We start from the raw sequence: 17,389 nt of genomic DNA on the forward strand, positions 1-17,389 counted from the left end.
GCTCACGGGCCCAGCTGCTCCACGGCATATGGGGTCTTCCCGGACCGGGGCACAAACCCGCGTCCCCTGCATCGGCAGGCAGACTCTCAACCACTGCGCCACCAGGGAAGCCCTGTTTATCTATTTTATGTATAGTAGTTGGTATCTGCTGATCCCAAACTCCTAATTTATCCCTCCCCCCTTTGGTGCTCTAATTTTTAATCATTTTCCTTGAACCTTCACCATAAGTGTAAGGAAAGCTTTCCTCCCTCATCAGTGTAGAGAAAGGTGTTGAATTGACTCAGAGTTGGGTCCTCAGTATGTCACCATCCTAACAGTTGTCTGGAGTCATCGCTCACTTGAAGGCTTGGTGTCTTGGGTGCATCTCCCATGAGGCGTGGTCAGTGCACGGGATGTTTGTATTAATCTCCATCTTCCCTAGAGGGACATGAACTCCCACAGACCTTGATCCTCAATTGCCCCAGGTTTCCTCAAGACTCTGTACCTTTGATTTTCTGTCTTGTACCACATTTCTGCTCATTTTTCGGTAATTCAGTTTCATAAATATTTTTTCTAGCCCTATGTTCTGCTTTCTTGATGAACAGTGCTATTGACAACTGCTCCTCTGTGAGATGAATTTCCCTTCATGACAGTCTGGCCTAGCAGACAAGTTGTAAAGATTTATTTCGTTTTCTGTTCTTTTGTTTCAATTCCTCGATCTATGAGTAAACCATCTAATGGGTTGGGAAAGTATTATTGAAATTCAAATTAGTATCTGCAGTATCTGTGTTTCTGGTTTGTTAGTCAATCAGATTGCCACCCAGGCTAGGTCCCTGGATGTGAACCCGTGGTGTCCCCAGGGAGCTGTGTAGGTGGAGGGGAGTGGGTATAAGCAGGGTATAATCCACAGCTCAGATTACCAGGATCTGAGTCCCACAGAGGAGCTGTAGGACCCAGGCCAACTTATCTCCTCCACACCTCAGTTTTCTAATCAACAATATCAATTAAGAACATGGAGTTCGGAGCCAGGCCGTATGGGTTCAAATGCTGCCTGTGCCTCTGACTAGTATTGATCTTCAGCAAGATTCTTAACCTCTGTGCCCAGTTGTCCTTATTTGTAATAGTACCTGCCTGTGCGTTAAGCCAGGTAGAACACCTAGAGCACTGCCTGGCAAGCAGTAGGTACTCAAGAAAGCTTAGTGACTTATTTTATTTCACGGTGTTAGTATTGAAACCTGCCTACAGTCCTCACGAGAGTGCACGGTATATAATATTCAACCGGCCATGTTTTTGTTGTCCTTTAAAATGCTCAGAGTGACACCGCCAAACACAAGTTGTTTTAAGAGGCAAGCAAGATGAAAGAGGTGCTTCTGCCAGTTAGCCTAGGAAGATGGGCATGATTTTTTAAAGAATTCTTTCTATGTGCAGTATCTTCCTTGACTTTATCTGTTTCATAAAATATTTTTTAGCATTTTAAAGCAATATTAGCAATCAAGAAGATATGGAATAAACACTTATAAAACCTGAAATTTGTAGTAACCTATTGTAAATCTAACAAAATGAGGGTTGGTAAATTCTGTGAGTGCTTTTCTTCAATTCAGGAGATAAAACACAGAAAACTTGGAAAACACAAAAGTAAATTTAAAAAATTTAAGTTTAGGGCTTCCCTGGTGGCGCAGTGGCTGAGAGTCCGCCTGCCGATGCAGGGGACGCGGGTTCGTGCCCCAGTCCGGGAAGATCCCACATGCCGCGGAGCGGCTGGGTCCATGAGCCATGGCCACTGAGCCTGCGCGTCCAGAGCCTGTGCTCCACACAGGAGAGGCCACAACAGTGAGAGGCCCGTGTACCGCAAAAAAAAAACAAAAAAAACAAAAAAAACACAACTCTTTAATCCCTTTTATTATTATAAATAATCTCTTTTTTATTATAAAAAGTTATAGTAATAAACATTTTGCTCTGCTTTTTTCAGTCTTCTGTACTTTGTGAACAAGTTAAGATCCTACTACATAACCTGCTATTCTGCTTTGCAATTAAATCATGTTTTCTAATGTCTTTTAATGACTATTATTAGTCTGTTATGACTGTACCAGAGACAATGCTTAAAATTTCACTTACCCATTCTTTTGCTAAAAATCATAAGGCTACAAAAGAACTCCATACCTAAATCTTTGTTCCGAATTCAAGCCATTTCTTTAAATTTTCTAGATGGTAAATTATTAGATAAAAGTATGAATTTGAAGACCCTTGAGTTCAAGTTTCATTCAACTGTCAAGACTGCATTTCTTGAATTATCTTCTAATACAGGTTGAATCCCTTCTCTGTGTGCCTGGTCCTCTTAGGGAAATTAGGGGAAAGAGAGGCCGATGATTTTAAGGATCTCACATTTCAGCAATACCCATCTCTTTCCCTAGGGCACTGTCCATGGTTGGCCTGGCCCTGATAGCTCTGGGTACCGGAGGGATAAAGCCTTGTGTGTCTGCATTTGGTGGAGATCAGTTTGAAAAGGGCCAGGTGAGAGCATGCGTCACCACAGAAACCATGTAAGTGATTATAAACACCGAGGAACAAATTCCATGGTCAGAGTGTATTCTCCATTGGAGGCTGTTCGAGTACACATGAAAGTAAGACACTGACCAAAGCTAAGTTCAAAGTCAAGTCAGATCATCGGCTACAGTTGATCCGTTACTGTATTGCCCAAATCACCCTACCTTATCCTTTTTTATTACAGGAAAAACAAAGAAACAGATTTTTTTCCATCTTTTATTTGGCCATTAATGCTGGAAGTTTGCTGTCTACTATCATCACTCCCATGCTCAGAGGTAAAAAATATCTGAAGTGGACCTTGGTTTTTCTTTTTTTAATTGTGAAGAGAAGTCAGGTGAAAAGGTTGAGTCCTTGTTGGTTTGTCCTGTCCCACAATTCTCCCACGATGCCTCAGCTGTCACATACATCCTAGAGGATACAGTGAAATCTGGAATGCCAGCTACTTTTCTTTCAAGATTTAACTGCTAATCTTATTTGAATCCCTTATCCCAGTGACCCCTGAAGAAGTTAAACCGTCCTTAGCATAGCAATCGATTTTTCTAACTTATTATTAATGCAAAGTCCTTACTCATGGTAAGAGATAAGACGAGAGAGGCTGTTTGGAAACCACAGCGGGTGGGCCATAGTTGACATTTTTGCCTTCAAGCTTTGCTCCCCAATGACGTTCAGCGAGCCAGGAAGAATTTAGCAGGCAAGGTTTTATTCTTTGCTTTCCCATCATCTCAGATATTTCTTTTTTTTTTTTTTTTTTTTTTTAAATTTATTTATTTATTTAGGCTGTGTTGGGTCTTCATTTCTGTGTGAGGGCTTTCTCTAGTTGCGGCGAGCGGGGGCCACTCTTCATCGCAGTGCGTGGGCCTCTCATTGTCGCGGCCTCTCGTGTTACGGAACACAAGCTCCAGACGCGCAGGCTCAGTAGCTGTGGCTCACGGGCCCAGTTGCTCCGCGGCATGTGGGATCTTCCCAGACCAGGGCTTGAACCCGTGTCCCCTACATTGGTAGGCAGATTCTCAACCACTGCGCCACCAGGGAAGCCCATCTCAGATATTTCTAAAAGAACTGCCCCCAAGGAAGAGAATGGGGCAGCGTCTGTCATCAGCTCACAGTTTTGTGCTTGTCAGCACTCCATTGAGGGTTTATGAATTTCCCATATGGAAGGGGATATTTGGGGACAAATTAGACCAAAACAGGACTATGGTGTCCACACCTCGAGTCAGAATAAACTATGAAAGAAGATAATTTATGGAGTTTATGTATTTCTGCCTGTAGTAGCACTTTGAAGATGACACTTAAACGCCATTCCAACTTGCTTTGTATGAAAATGTACTAGCTTTTATTCTTACATTATGTTTTCTCACCCCCTAACCTCCCCCGCCTCCAGGTTCTACTAGAATATGTGTTGTGCATGTTTGAATTAGAAAATGTGTAATAGGATAATTTTTAAGGGAACATCATGGCTCTCATACAGATATAACGTCAGCATGACAGAGATTTTATGTAACTTATTAGTTGATGAGGGAACTGGAAAGCTGCTACAATCAGTTCAAATAAGGATTTGACTAACAGAGATTTAGGTTCTTTACTGGATGGGGGGATTATTTTGCATTGCTGTGAATAGGAATCATTTGTACAGTAACGAACAGGAAACATTTGTATGACTATAGTTTTCTGCCTAGTTAACTTCTTTCTCTGCAGAACTGTGAAACAGTTGGTCAAAAACAGAGACAAACCCCTTTAGGATCAGATGATTCCTGGAGGCTCTAGAACTCCATTGAAAGGACTTCCAGTAATTTCTGTTGCCCCTTCCAGAGTCTTAATTTTTTCCCTACCAACCCTAGGATTTCAGAGCTAAAGTAGATCTTCAGACAGGAGTTAGGAGACTATGGCCCACAGGCCAAATCCAGAGATCTGGACAAGACCATCCATGTGTGTATCGTCTATGGCTGCTTTCACCTACAAAGGCAGGGCTGAGTAGTTAGGACAGGTCCACAGCCTAAAAGATTTACTATCTGGCTGTTCACAAAAAAGTTTATTGACCCCTACCCTGGGTCATCTAATGGTTTTCTAATTGGCATGAATTCAGGGACATATAATCCTGATTTTCCAGGGCCCTTTGATTTTACTTTCTGAGTCCCACTCTCTTCATATTATTGTATCTAGGTCATTTTCGTCTCTCCCAGTAAGTCCACAGAACATAAGGATTCCCACTGATTTTGGCTTAGCTGGTATCAGACATCTATTTAGTGGCTAAGGTTAGAACCCGCCTCCATCTCCTGCTCTTTCTACTGCAAAGCCGTTTGCTCAGCCTTGTAGTAGACATCGGTCTACTGCAATGACCGTCTACTTGCAATGACATCAGTAAGGCAAATGGATAAGTCTAGAACATTAAGTGAAAACAATATGTAAGAACCAGTTAGGGATTTACAAAACCGGGAAATAGATGAGTATTACCATTGCCATAATGAATTTTAATCTTGTCATTTCTCCCCAGTTCAAGAATGCGGAATTCACAGTAAAAAAGCTTGTTACCCATTGGCGTTTGGGGTTCCTGCTGCCCTTATGGCTGTATCTCTGAGTAAGTAGAAATCAGTTGAATTAATACAGTCCTGTGATCAGGTCAGGCCTTCATATTAATTGTTGTGACCAGTTTTTAAAAGTTCATGTAACAAATTGTAATAGTAAGTAATACAAAGAATTGCTATCCCATGTTAAACATACTCTGAGAATTCAAAGAAAGTAGAGTTGGCGTATTGTTTCAGAGAAAGTAGGATCAAAAAAGAGTCCAGAGGAAAGGGGATCAACTGAGTTGGACATTTAAAGGTTTGAAACTATTTAGGCAGATTAAGAAGAAGGTGATGGAATCTTCTAGACTAGGTGAAACCATGGCTGAAAGCTTTTGTTCTTATCAACATGCGCGCATCTACAACTTGCCTGAAGACATGGCAACCTGGTCCAATTGTCACTTAAATATTTCCAGTGAACATCTAGTTTTCCATAATGTATCATCTCTAAATGTTTCTACAAGACTGTCTTCCCTCTGGGAGGAATATATGTGTATAGTCATTTGCACATAAGTTCTTGGCATTGGCTTTTTAGGAGGTCTGAAGAGTTTTCTACAAGGAATAGTCCAGTTTAAAAGATGGTAGGTGTCTTCATTTCCTTGGGCTGCCATGACAAAATGTCACAGACTGAGTAGCTTAAACAACAGAAATTTATTAATTGTCTTACAGTTCTGGAGGCTGGAAGTCCAAGATCAATATGTCAGCAGGGCCATGCTCCCTCTGAAGGCCCTAGGGAAGAATCTCTTCCAGGCTTCCCTGCTACCTCTAATAGTTCCCTGGCTTGTGGCAGTATAACTTCAGTCGGTCCACAGCCTTGCCCCTGTGCGTGCATCTGTGTCCAAATGTCCCCTTTTGATAAGGACACCAGTCATTTTGCAGTAGGACCCACCCTAATGACTTCTCCTTAACTTCATCATCTGCAAAGATTGGATTTCCAAATGAGGTAACATTCTGAGGTCCTGGGGACAGGGACTTCAACATCTTTTGGGGAGAACACAGTTCAATCTACAACAGAAGCAAAAGAAGGAAACAGAACCCAACAACCGCCTCAAGCCTTCAGAGCGTCTCCTCCCTCTCAGATGAGGTAGCAGTCAGCACTATCACGTTCTCTGATCTATTTTTCCTTTTTTTTCCGGCCTGTTTTTTTTTTTTTTTTTTTTTTTTTTTTGTGGTACGCGGGCCTCTCACTGTTGTGGCCTCTCCCATTGTGGAGCACAGGCTCCGGACGCGCAGGCTCAGCGGCCATGGCTCACGGGCCCAGCCGCTCCGCGGCATGTGGGATCTTCCCGGACCGGGGCACGAACCCGTGTCCCCTGCATCGGCAGGCGGACTCTCAACCACTGCGCCACCAGGGAAGCCCTTTACCAGTTTTTAATAGTATTGAGTATGCCCTTTTTCACCTCTTTTGCTTATGTTGTAGTAATTTAGCTTTATCCTTACACTTAGGCGAAAGCTCAGGATTCACCCCCTTTTTAACATCCATTTTCTTCTGTAATTGTTTAAATATTGCCACTCTCCCCTAGAAGGCTTATATATGCCTTCCCTCCTTCAATTCTGGGTAAAGAGATAGGTTTTCAAAAACTATTGTTTTATGCCAGATGCTGTGTTAGATTGGCATCAGGTAAATTCTCTTTTCGTCCCGGTGAGTCATCCTTACATCAAAGATTATGCTTTTTCTTATAATGGATTTGAGAAGAGGCCAAATCCTATGCCTTACCATCCTCTCTAGAAGTTCCTATCGGCAACAATCCTATGCTTGAACAAGTTCATTAGTTAATCAGAAGCTTAAAGATTAAAATATTGGTTGACAAAAAGAGGTAAACTCAAATGGAATACTCAACTGGGTATTCCATGTCTGGATTGAGGGAAATTAGCATTGGGTGAGAATACAAGTAAACTCCTCTTCCTTTAACTGCAAAGAACATCTACAATCCAGGCACACACTTGGAGATATGCTTGAGAGTTGGCAAAACTTCATGTCTTCTTAAATTGGGGAAAACAAGTAGAAGTCAAGCAATTCGTCGATGTTTTAAAATTATTGAATTGTGATATTGGATAATCAGAAATCCCAGCATAGAGATTGTGGTTTTCAGAGTCTCTTGCAGAAAGACTTTTTTTTCCCCCTAAATTATTTTCACAGTATTATGCATTTTATAAGAAGGTCCATGGAAGAATGGCCTCATTGAAAAAGAACTTTTTAACTTTTCGTAAAACTGTAACTGCACATGCAATTAATGGTAACTGTTTCTGTACCATGACCACAGAATAAATTCTGTCATATGTGATTAAGTAGAAGTTTCAACAGATTAGTTCCTATTTTTGTCTGAAGATTTAAAAAAAAGAAGAAACTTTCTCTTGCTATTGCAGCCAGGAAATTAAAGCTGTGTTCTATGTATTTGTAGAATAATGCATTAATCTGCTTTGTGAAAGCATTTATCCCTGTAAAGAGGGATAGAACTTGTGCTCAAATAGCTCTACCGAGTGTCTGCCAGCTGCCCCAAGTTCTGGGAAGGAGATAGTATTAGGCTTCAATGTTCGTATATGAGAACACAATATAATATTACTCAGAAGCTGCTGTGATCATTAGAATCAAAAGCACTCTGGAAACCAGGAGAGAGGGAGGTAAACCAACACTAATGAGTAATCCCGGTATCTCCAGAACAAGGTTGTAACTCAAATAAAAACACATATTCTAGTTCACAGATAGTTCTGTCAAACTCCCTGTTGACTTATCTTCTTTTGCCCTCCCCAGTTGTATTTGTCATTGGCAGTGGAATGTACAAGAAGGTCCAGCCCCAGGGTAATGTCATGGCTAAAGTCGCCAGGTGTATTGGGGTAAGTATTTCAGTAGTCTTCTCTCTCAATCACATTTAGTCACCCCAGAGCCTTCTACCGCCTTTAAATTAAAATTCAATGAACCTTTGACTTTCCTTTAGACATTTTATTCTTGTTCTTTCCTTTTTTGATAAATTGAAGTTTCTTATAAAACTCACCAAATGGAAAAGGACACAAACAGAACTCAAAAAGGGAAGGATGGAAATGGCTATTGAACTTATAAAATAAGATCAGTGGTGATAGAAAAGCAAATCAAAGGGACTCTTTACCTCTTAAAATGATAGACAACATCTGATGTTTGTCAGGGAGCAGTGAAACAAAAATGGAGAGGTCTGGTTTCATAGTGTATATCCAGAGTCTGAAGTGTGGAAAGTGTCAGTAATCCTACGTGCAGGAACTAAGGCCAAGAAAATAACTTTTAAAAATGAACACAGCGTCACATGAAAAGATTATCAATGTATGTAATACTTAGAAAAAAAATTATGACAAAAATTGAAGTCCAGCAAGTTGCTGAAAATAGAACAGTGTTTAACTTATAGTGCATCTATGTCATACTACGCAGACATCAGGAGTCTTGTTTCCAAGACTATTTCACCAAATAGGAACATGCGGAATATGGTTTCTTCCATGTGCATCTACACGGTATGTGTCCACACAGGCACATTTTAAGGCAGGAAATCAATATTGAGTGTAGGAATTTTTAAATAATGGAGTCAAATAACTTTATTCTCAAATGTGCTACCCATTTTTTTTTTTAAAGGAATATCTACATTGTATAATCAGGGAGTAATGTGTCACTCATTTTTTTTAAGTGTGGGTAATCTTTTGGATGTAAAGGCAGCCTTAAGATAATTTTAGTCACTTACTTTCCCCTTTTCCTGATGTTATTGTGTTAAACTATACATGTATACTTTATCAAAGTCAAAAATTCTCCCGCCTCGCTGCTATTCCCTTTTCCTCCTACACTTTCCTCTAACATTGGAACTATTCCCACCACAAAGCTTTTTCCAGTCTAATAGGAATGATCCAATTCCAGTGATCTCTAAGTTCTTTCTTCCCAAGTAACTGATGACTTAGCCCCAACGCCAAAAGAACAATTTCAAGCTATTTAGTCATGAAAATGATATTGTTATTTCCCAGCATCCTAAGTCACCTTGTAGCTTTGAGTTATTGCTTTTAAGTCACAAAGTCACATGCATGTCCCCAGCTGGCATCACCATCGCCTTCTCCTGCTGTTACATCACTGTGAATGCACTTTGCTTTCCTAAAGGCATCTTACAAACAAGGAATCTTGGAAGCCTCTAATTTTGTAATGGGTGGTGGTAGGTAGGTATGTTTTTTGGATCAGTGTTACCATGTTTTAAAGTATGTTCAACTATAATCTTTATTTTCTTCTACTTCTGTTTCTATGTAGTGAGTTCTCCCTCTCCTTCATGTGACTGTAATACATTATAATAGGCCTTCACCATCCAGTATGGTAGCCACTAGCCACGTGTGGCTATCGAACACTTGAAATGTGGCAAGTGCAACTGGGGAACAGAATTTTAAATTGGATTTCACTTAAATTAATTTAAATTATGTAATTTCTTATACACGTATTTCTATGTAGTGGGTTCTCTTAAATTTCAAAACCAGTACTCAATTCAGTTATTGGACAGCTTTTAAATATGTTTGAAACAACTTAGGTGTGTAAGTCTAGTTTTTCAAGCATAAATTTTAGACAGTGTAAATACAGATCAAACATTTCTGGTAAAAATTTAGCATCCAAATTGAAATGTGGCGTAAGCGTGAAGTATACCCTAGATTTTGAAGACTTGGTATGAAAAGAGAATGTAAATTTTTTCACTAATTTTTTAACATTGAGTACATGTTAAGACCATACTTGGGGTTTGTTGGGTTAAATAAAATATATTTAAAATGAATTTCACCTGTTTCCCTTTTACTTGTTAACATGGCTACCAGAAAACTCAAATGGCAAATGTGTCATGTGTTGTATTTCTACTGAACGCTCCTCTCTAGAGAATCCGGAGAGTAAAGTAGTAAGTAACAGCGTGATTTCGTTTACCCCAGCTCAAACGCTCTCAGTTAGTGAGAGGTTTGAAATAAATGCATGTCATGCCTTTAGCATCATCATTATACTAACATCTACAATTTTGTATTTTGCTTCTCTTGTAAGTCTTCCATTAAAGGGAGTTTCATTGAAATGTGTTGTACTGATAAAGGAATCAGTTCTGTTTTGAAATCTGATTGTTCTTCCTTCCTTCAGTTTGCCATCAAAAATAGGGTTAGGCATCGGAGTAAGAAATTTCCCAAGAGGGAGCATTGGCTGGACTGGGCTAACGAGAAATACGACGTAAGTGATGATTACAGCCTCAACGGCCCCAGTGATCGTAATGCGTATTATTAAATAGGCTACATGGACAGAATTATCAGTCGTATCTTCATAAACTTTATTAGCATTTTAAATAAGACTCTGTGTGAGAGTGCTTATTTATATTGAAAAGACCTTGAGAAACAATGGATATAATTTATCTGGAAACAATATTACCTCTTCATAGTTATTCATGTGGAATAATCTGCCGTTAGTTATATGTCATTATGACCACATAACTTTAGTTTGAATATCAAGGGTTAAGTGATGGTGGTGGGATTTACATTTAGTGAATTTACACTTAAATTTGAATAATTTACCTCCTAAAGATGTTTTCACTATTATTTTCAACACCTTAGGAATTTGGGGTTTTCTAAAGAAACCTGTGATAGGGTTCTTGGAACAATTACTCACCTCCCAGCTTGTCTCTAGATGCAAATATGTCTACGCTGAAAATAGCATTGGCTGAGAGCTCTGGCACAGGTCATGTCTGATTTGTCCCCGCACTCACTCCAACTGCAGGAGCAGCTCATCTCTCAAATTAAGATGGTTACAAGAGTGATGTTCCTGTATATTCCTCTCCCCATGTTCTGGGCCTTGTTTGATCAGCAGGTAACATGAAACTGTGTTTCTGTACATCTTCATTAACAAAACATTCTTTGGGCATTTCCGCATGGCAAGCTGTACCTACTTAGTATTTAGCTCCTGAAAATGTTCTCTTCCAGTTCCTTTTTTACATTTCATTTATTTGGTAACTGTTCGATCACCTAGGGTTTCTTTCTTTCTTCCCCCCCCCTTTTTTTTTTAATTATCTAGAGGGTTCTATCCACATTTCTGTGACAAAACAATGAAGAAAAGTAGGCGGGGTCGAGTAGAGGAGCCTTGGGAAAGACAAGTATCCAGGACTCCTGCCAGCCAAATTGAGAATTCAGAGCTTTTCTCCTGATACAGCATGTAAAAGCTGTACTGTACTGTCTTTTATGGGATACACAGAATATTTAGACTGAGAGGGACTTGATATCTTCCACGCTGAAATGGGATTCTTGGGCTAGAAGCACCATCCAGAAATGTGAAATGCCTGCCAAAGTCATTCTAATCAGAGCAGGAGCTAGAACACATCATTGACTTGTCACCCTGCTCTTTCTCCCACAGCTGGAAGATGCGTGCCTAGGAATTTTTCTAAATAGGGTTAGAAAACCCAATGCATGACGCTCAGTAGCCAAAGTGATAAGCTATCCTTTCTTTTAGAAACCGGGGTTTAAGAAGAAATTTACACACGTGTATGGTTTTATTGTACAGGAGGGATTATTAAAAGGGTAAACCATCTCTTGGAAAAAACTGAGAATAGACATTAATCTCCTTATTTGTAAGTATGAAATTTAGACCAACATCTTAAGAACAAGTTTTGCATGTTGGGCGGGAACTGGTTATTAGAATCAGGCTTGCACTAGAAATGCACTGAACACCTTTATCTGTGTGACTTGGCGTAATCCCTTAACCCTTCTGAAAGGGTAATAACCCAGGGCAAGGCTGTGAGGATCAAAAGAGAGAATGTATAGTAAGTAATCAGTGACTGGCTTGTATCAAGAACTCAGCCGGTGGCATATTTCCTGACTTTCGATGATGTTCTCCTAGTAGAGATGATAGATTATGTTGAAAAATTCACATATCCAGTTCTCCATGGAATATATAACATATACTTGTACAGTCCTGCATCATCTTTTACTACAAAATAGGTTGAATATAAGTAGGCTGCCCAGGTTTAAATCCATCACTCTCTTGATGGAATTACATTTTAGGACAACCTAGGCTGTCAACGATAGGCTTTTTTTTTTTTTCCACATTTGCGTTATATCACCATTTTACTTCTTAAAATTTACTTTAATGACAATGATACTCCCTTCTTGTTTTTTGTTTGTTTGTTTGTTTTTGTGTTTTAACATAACAGTAGGCTCTTAACAGTAATAATGTTCCTGAAACTGTGATCCCAGTGAACATAAAATAGCCTCAGGGTGTGAAGATGCTTTCACCTTGCAGGTGATGTCAACTTCCCAGCAAACCTCAGAAATGCATTTCTGTCTCTATGAAGGAGAGCTTATCTCAAAGTAGTACTTTGTAGGCTCTCTGTGAGTGGTTGGAGTACTATTTGTTGTTAACTGAACAGCAGAAATGCAAGTTGTTTCTTCTTACCTACAATCACAGTGGAACTGGGAGAGGAGCCTGATACTGAAAAACATCTTTAAACCCCATAGCAATTCAGACCTCATTCCTGATTTGGAAAAGACTCCACACTGGCTTATAAAATGCTTAAAACCCACATTCCCAGATGACGCAGTAAACTTAACTTGTTTTTAAGGGCTCCAGGTGGACGCTGCAGGCAACAACTATGAATGGGAAAATTGTAAGTCTGGGACCTGGAGCTATTTTACGGCCCCTGGTCCCTATTCCTTTGCTTTAGCCCCTTTGCCCCCTTTTTGCTTCTCTCTCATAACATTCCAACCCCCCAACTGATCCTCTGTGCGAACTTATCAATGAGATTTTCCCCCTCTTTTTAGGGAATTATTGAAATTCAGCCAGATCAGATGCAGGTGAGAGAAAATATTTAAGTCGCCTCCAGAGCTCAGAGCCACCGCTGAGGCAGTAACAGCTCCTCTCCACTTCCTCTGCAGACCGTGAACGCCATCCTGATCGTTATCCTGGTTCCCATCATGGATGCTGTGGTGTATCCTCTGATCGCAAAATGTGGCTTCAATTTTACGTAGGTGACCCTCGGGTTGGGGTTCGGACTCCATGTGTCCCAGGGCTTTGCAAATGGGCTGCACTCCCTCAGCTCCCAGAGCCTCAGCAGAAAGAATGTCTGGCTCCTCTCCCATGACGCCACCTACGTGAGGGAGTTTTCAAAGAAATATTTTCGAATCAGATGTCTATGTGCTGACGTTTCTGAAAATTTGCCCTTAAAATAAAAGTGCTATTAATGGCACCCTGAAAAAGCCTCTCATTAAGGCTCCCTTGTATGTGTAGATGATAGAAATAGTAACTGTGGTCCAAAGTAGTATCTAGAATTTAAATGTCCAGATGCAGATGAGAAGCTGTAACATTTATCCTCCTTAGTCCTGGTCATGAATAAGAGACAGAGAGACGCTTGGAATCCACGTGTTTTGGAGGGGAGTTGGTTTTGTCTGGGGGAGGCGGGCGGGAGAGGAGCGCTTCCCTTGTGGGTTTACCGTCAGCTTGCTCACCTGCAGCTGGCTGAGAGCCACCCTTCTGCTTGTCCCGCCAGCTCCTTGAAGAAGATGACGGTTGGGATGTTCCTGGCTTCCATGGCTTTTGTGGCAGCTGCAATTGTGCAGGTGGAAATCGAGGTGAGCTGCTTTCTGATTCTCCAGTGGCCTTTCTTGGTGGGTCTGGTGGAGCGTCCTTCTCCAGGACTGAGAGGATGAGGGAGGCCAGGGATTTGCTGATAAACTAAGTCCTGGGGCTGTGGACGATGCGCTGCAGGGCAAAACAGTCCCTTTCAGTCAGCGCGCCCTGTGGGTTCTTGTCATTGCAAAGGACGCAGCCAGGAATAGGGCCAAAAAGGTGCACTCAATTAGGAGAAAACTTAGATGGCAGTTACACAGGGGCTTCCGTTTATAATACAGTTTTTATAAGGGGAGGGAAGTTTGTGGAACTTGTTCTTTTGCTATTTAAACTCCTAGGAGATCTGGTTAAAAGAGGTTCATCACTCACAAAGTCCTTCAAAAATATGTAAATTGTAATGGGAAATTGTTCATGGGAAGATGCCTTTTGTATCCTAACATTCCTGATGATGGTTAGTTCCCAAGCTAATCCACACGTCTGTTGGACTCAAAATGGGACTGAACTAGATTCCTAATGCTGTTCGTCTGAGAGCAGCTCTCAGAAACAGGGTGTTAGGTAGTATGTAAGATGAGAGGTAAAATCTCTCTCTCTGTCTCTCTCTCTCCCTCCTCCCCTCCCCTCCTTTTCCCACACCTGCACCCCCACATCTCTCTTTTTCTCTGTCTCTTTCTCTGTTTCTGTCTCTGTCCCTCTCCCTCCCTCCCTCCCTTCTCTCTCTTTAAATTTTTAAGCGTGGTAACATATGTATAACATAAAATTTGCCGTCTTAACCATTTCTACGTGTACAGCTTGGTAGCACTAGGTACATCCGTATTGTTGTGACCTCAATCCCTAGAACACTTCTCATCTTGCAGAACTGAAACCTTGTACCCATTAAACAACTCCTCATTCTACGTCCCCCCAGTCCCCCAGCCATGACCATTCTATTTCGTCTTGTTGAATTTGACTGTTCTCTGTACCTCATGTAAGGGGAGTCATACAGTATTTGTCCTTTTGTGTCTGACTTATTTCACTGAGCACGGTGTCATCAAGTTTCCTCCATGTTGTAGCACATGTCAGAATTTCCTTCCTTTTTCAGGCAGAATAATAGTCTTTCATACGGATATAGCACATTTTGTTGATCCATTTATCTGTGGATGGACATTTGGGTCATTCCACCTGTTGGCTGTGGTCAGTAATGCTGCCTTGAGCTTGGGTGTGCTCACTTTCTCTTGGACATCACTAGCTTTATGCTAGTGGGAAATGAATTGTGGGGCTAAAATAGACGTGGATTACTTCAGTGACACTGGGATTTGAGAGAAAAGGCAGAAACCCTGAGCAGGGTGAGAGGCAGGGGGCTCCCAAGCATTAGGAGGGGATATTCAGAGCACTATGTCCAGGGCTGAGGTCTGAGCTTCTAGAGTTACGAGGGAGAGCAGACCTCAGGCGCTACAACAAGATCAACCTTCATTTAGGCGACGGTTACTCTGACCCCTCAGGTATCAGGCTTCATACATCAGGCATCCTTTGACCAGGTCTGATCTGGAGGTGGCTAGGTAGGACCGAGAGCAGCCTCTTGCTGACTGCTTCCATGTTCCGTCCGAGCATCACTTTCTATGGGCGCCATGAAGTGCAGGATTGGAGGCCTCCTGGGCTTCGTGGTGGGTACGTTGTGTGCCTCAGCCAGTCCACCTTCCTCGGCCAGGGGGAAAGTGACTCCGGTGCCACGGTTAAGGTCATCTTCGGTATGCACTGAAGACCTCACTGCCAATTCTCTTTTATTTTGCTCAGAAAACTCTCCCCGTCTTCCCCAAAGGAAATGAAGTCCAAATTAAAGTATTGAATATAGGAAATGATAGCATGAATATATCCTTTCCTGGAAAGACAGAGACACTTAACCCGATGCATCAAGTAAGTAGAAGGAAATGCAACTTTCTTTTTCCTCTTCTGACCTGAGTTATCACAATAGGATTTGGAGAAGCTGATCTTCTTGGTTCCTGTGTAAATCCAAAGATGAGCCCAGAAGTGAAATGTCTTCATCTCTGATCTCATTTTGGCTTCACTCTGGACCAGTGTGCTCTTTAATGTGTCTGTGAATCACCTGGGGAGCTTGTTAAAATGCAGATTTGTGACCAGTGGGTCTGAAATGCTGCATTTTTACAAGCTGTTGGGTGACACTGCTGCTGCCGGTACGTGGAACCACACTTTAAATAGCAAGGTTCTGGGTCAGCGGTTCTCCACCGGAGCTATCAAAACAGCCCCCACAGGGAACACTTGGAAATCTCTGGAGACATTTCTAATGGTCACAACTGGGAGTGTGCTTTTGGCGTCTCCTATGTAGAAGCCAGAGATGCTGACATGCAGCCCCCTCAACAAAGAATTATCTGCCACAAATGCCAACAGTGCTGAGACTGGAAAACCCTACTGTGGATGGATGGTCATTGGTCTCGATGAGAGCTTCTCAACCTTAAGTCTGGAGAGCTTTGACAATTCTGACGCCTGCAGCCCAACTCCAGAAATTTTGATTTAACTGGTCACATTCCCGGTCAGCCACCACTGAGAACCACTCCCTTAGATCTTGCCGAACTAATAATCGTGAAGGAGGAAAGAATGTTTGACTCCCGATGCTTGGGAAAGCCCAGTATTGATTTTCACCCAGGTTGTTGCTTTTCCTCAATGCTGTTCTTTGCCCAATGGTAGAAATAATTTCCATAGCATTTATCTTCCTAAAATGAAAGTAAAATGCTGGATGAAAATCATAATTCTTGTGGTAATGCTAAACAACTTCAGGATAGAGTCCACAGAGGTGGGCTAGGGCGGAGGCTGAGACAAACCAATGCCAGCCCCCATCAAGGCATTTTTGGATGTGTATGAACATGACCTGGGAATGCCAATAATATGCATGACAGTGTTAGTGCAGAATAAGGCTCTGGTATTAACTGTGATTCCTTTCCCCCCATTATAGACAAGTGATTTTACGACTTTCAGTGCAGACAAACTGACAAGTATAAACATTTCTTCTACTGGATCACCACCCACTCCAGTAAAAGACTTTGAGCAGGGCCATCGCCATATCCTTCTAGTCTGGGCCCCAAACAAATACCAAGTGGTAAGTAGCTGGACACCTGCAGCTGACTCTTGACTGTGCTATTGGAGACTGTGCTATTGGCCTTTTAGTGGTGTGACTTTTTTTCCTCCCCATGTAGTATTATATTAGATAATCCTCAATTCTTCCTTTTTCAAGGACACAGTCATTTGACTTCCAGTAAAGGTTTGACTGGTGGATGGGAAGGGTTAATAGTAATTTTACAAATTTTAAAAAGACCTTCTGGGCATGGTATGGTGTATGTGCACACAGGTCACACAGAGTACCTGTGTGGATTCTCAGAGACTTTTTGAGATAAAGTTTCAAAGATATCTTTAATGGCATTCATTTAAAAAATTTGCACTGAGTAATTGGGAAATTAGAGCTGTCTCTAAAAAAAGAGAGTGAATACATCAGGTAAAAGCAATAGAAATGCATAAAAATGATTTCATAACAAAATATAGGCATCTGGATATTCCATTCAGCATATAAAGAAGCTATGAAGGTGTAGTTGACCTAATGAAGGAGTTGTGCGTATTCTGTAAGGTGAATTTAAGTGAGCTTGTACAGAACTGCGATATGGAGTTAAGACTTCTTGGTAATGTGTTTAATTAGGGAACTGTTGAGTGGCTTGCCCTAAATTCTTGGAGAGCAGTGTTCTGTGGAACCACTAGA

The 17,389-nt window shown here is 41.3% G+C and overlaps 1 protein-coding gene across 3 annotated transcripts in view; it reads left to right on the plus strand.

Annotated features, from left to right (window-relative positions):
* Positions 1-17,389, plus strand: part of SLC15A1 (solute carrier family 15 member 1) — a 49,507-nt gene that overhangs the window by 17,196 nt on the left and 14,922 nt on the right. For all 3 annotated transcript variants that reach the window (XM_027115946.1, XM_027115944.1, XM_027115945.1), the window contains 12 exons: positions 2,391-2,490; positions 2,708-2,798; positions 5,015-5,098; positions 7,837-7,919; positions 10,186-10,272; positions 10,813-10,902; positions 12,647-12,691; positions 12,846-12,878; positions 12,960-13,048; positions 13,571-13,652; positions 15,421-15,540; positions 16,595-16,738. In XM_027115946.1, coding sequence (XP_026971747.1) covers positions 2,391-2,490; positions 2,708-2,798; positions 5,015-5,098; positions 7,837-7,919; positions 10,186-10,272; positions 10,813-10,902; positions 12,647-12,691; positions 12,846-12,878; positions 12,960-13,048; positions 13,571-13,652; positions 15,421-15,540; positions 16,595-16,738 — 1,048 coding nt within the window. The remainder of the gene's footprint in view (positions 1-2,390; positions 2,491-2,707; positions 2,799-5,014; positions 5,099-7,836; positions 7,920-10,185; positions 10,273-10,812; positions 10,903-12,646; positions 12,692-12,845; positions 12,879-12,959; positions 13,049-13,570; positions 13,653-15,420; positions 15,541-16,594; positions 16,739-17,389) is intronic.

This window comes from Aethalodelphis obliquidens, unplaced genomic scaffold (genome assembly GCF_003676395.1).
Source record: "Aethalodelphis obliquidens isolate GAN/ISIS:26980383/991018 unplaced genomic scaffold, ASM367639v1 scaffold15, whole genome shotgun sequence".
NCBI lineage: Eukaryota > Metazoa > Chordata > Mammalia > Artiodactyla > Delphinidae > Aethalodelphis > Aethalodelphis obliquidens.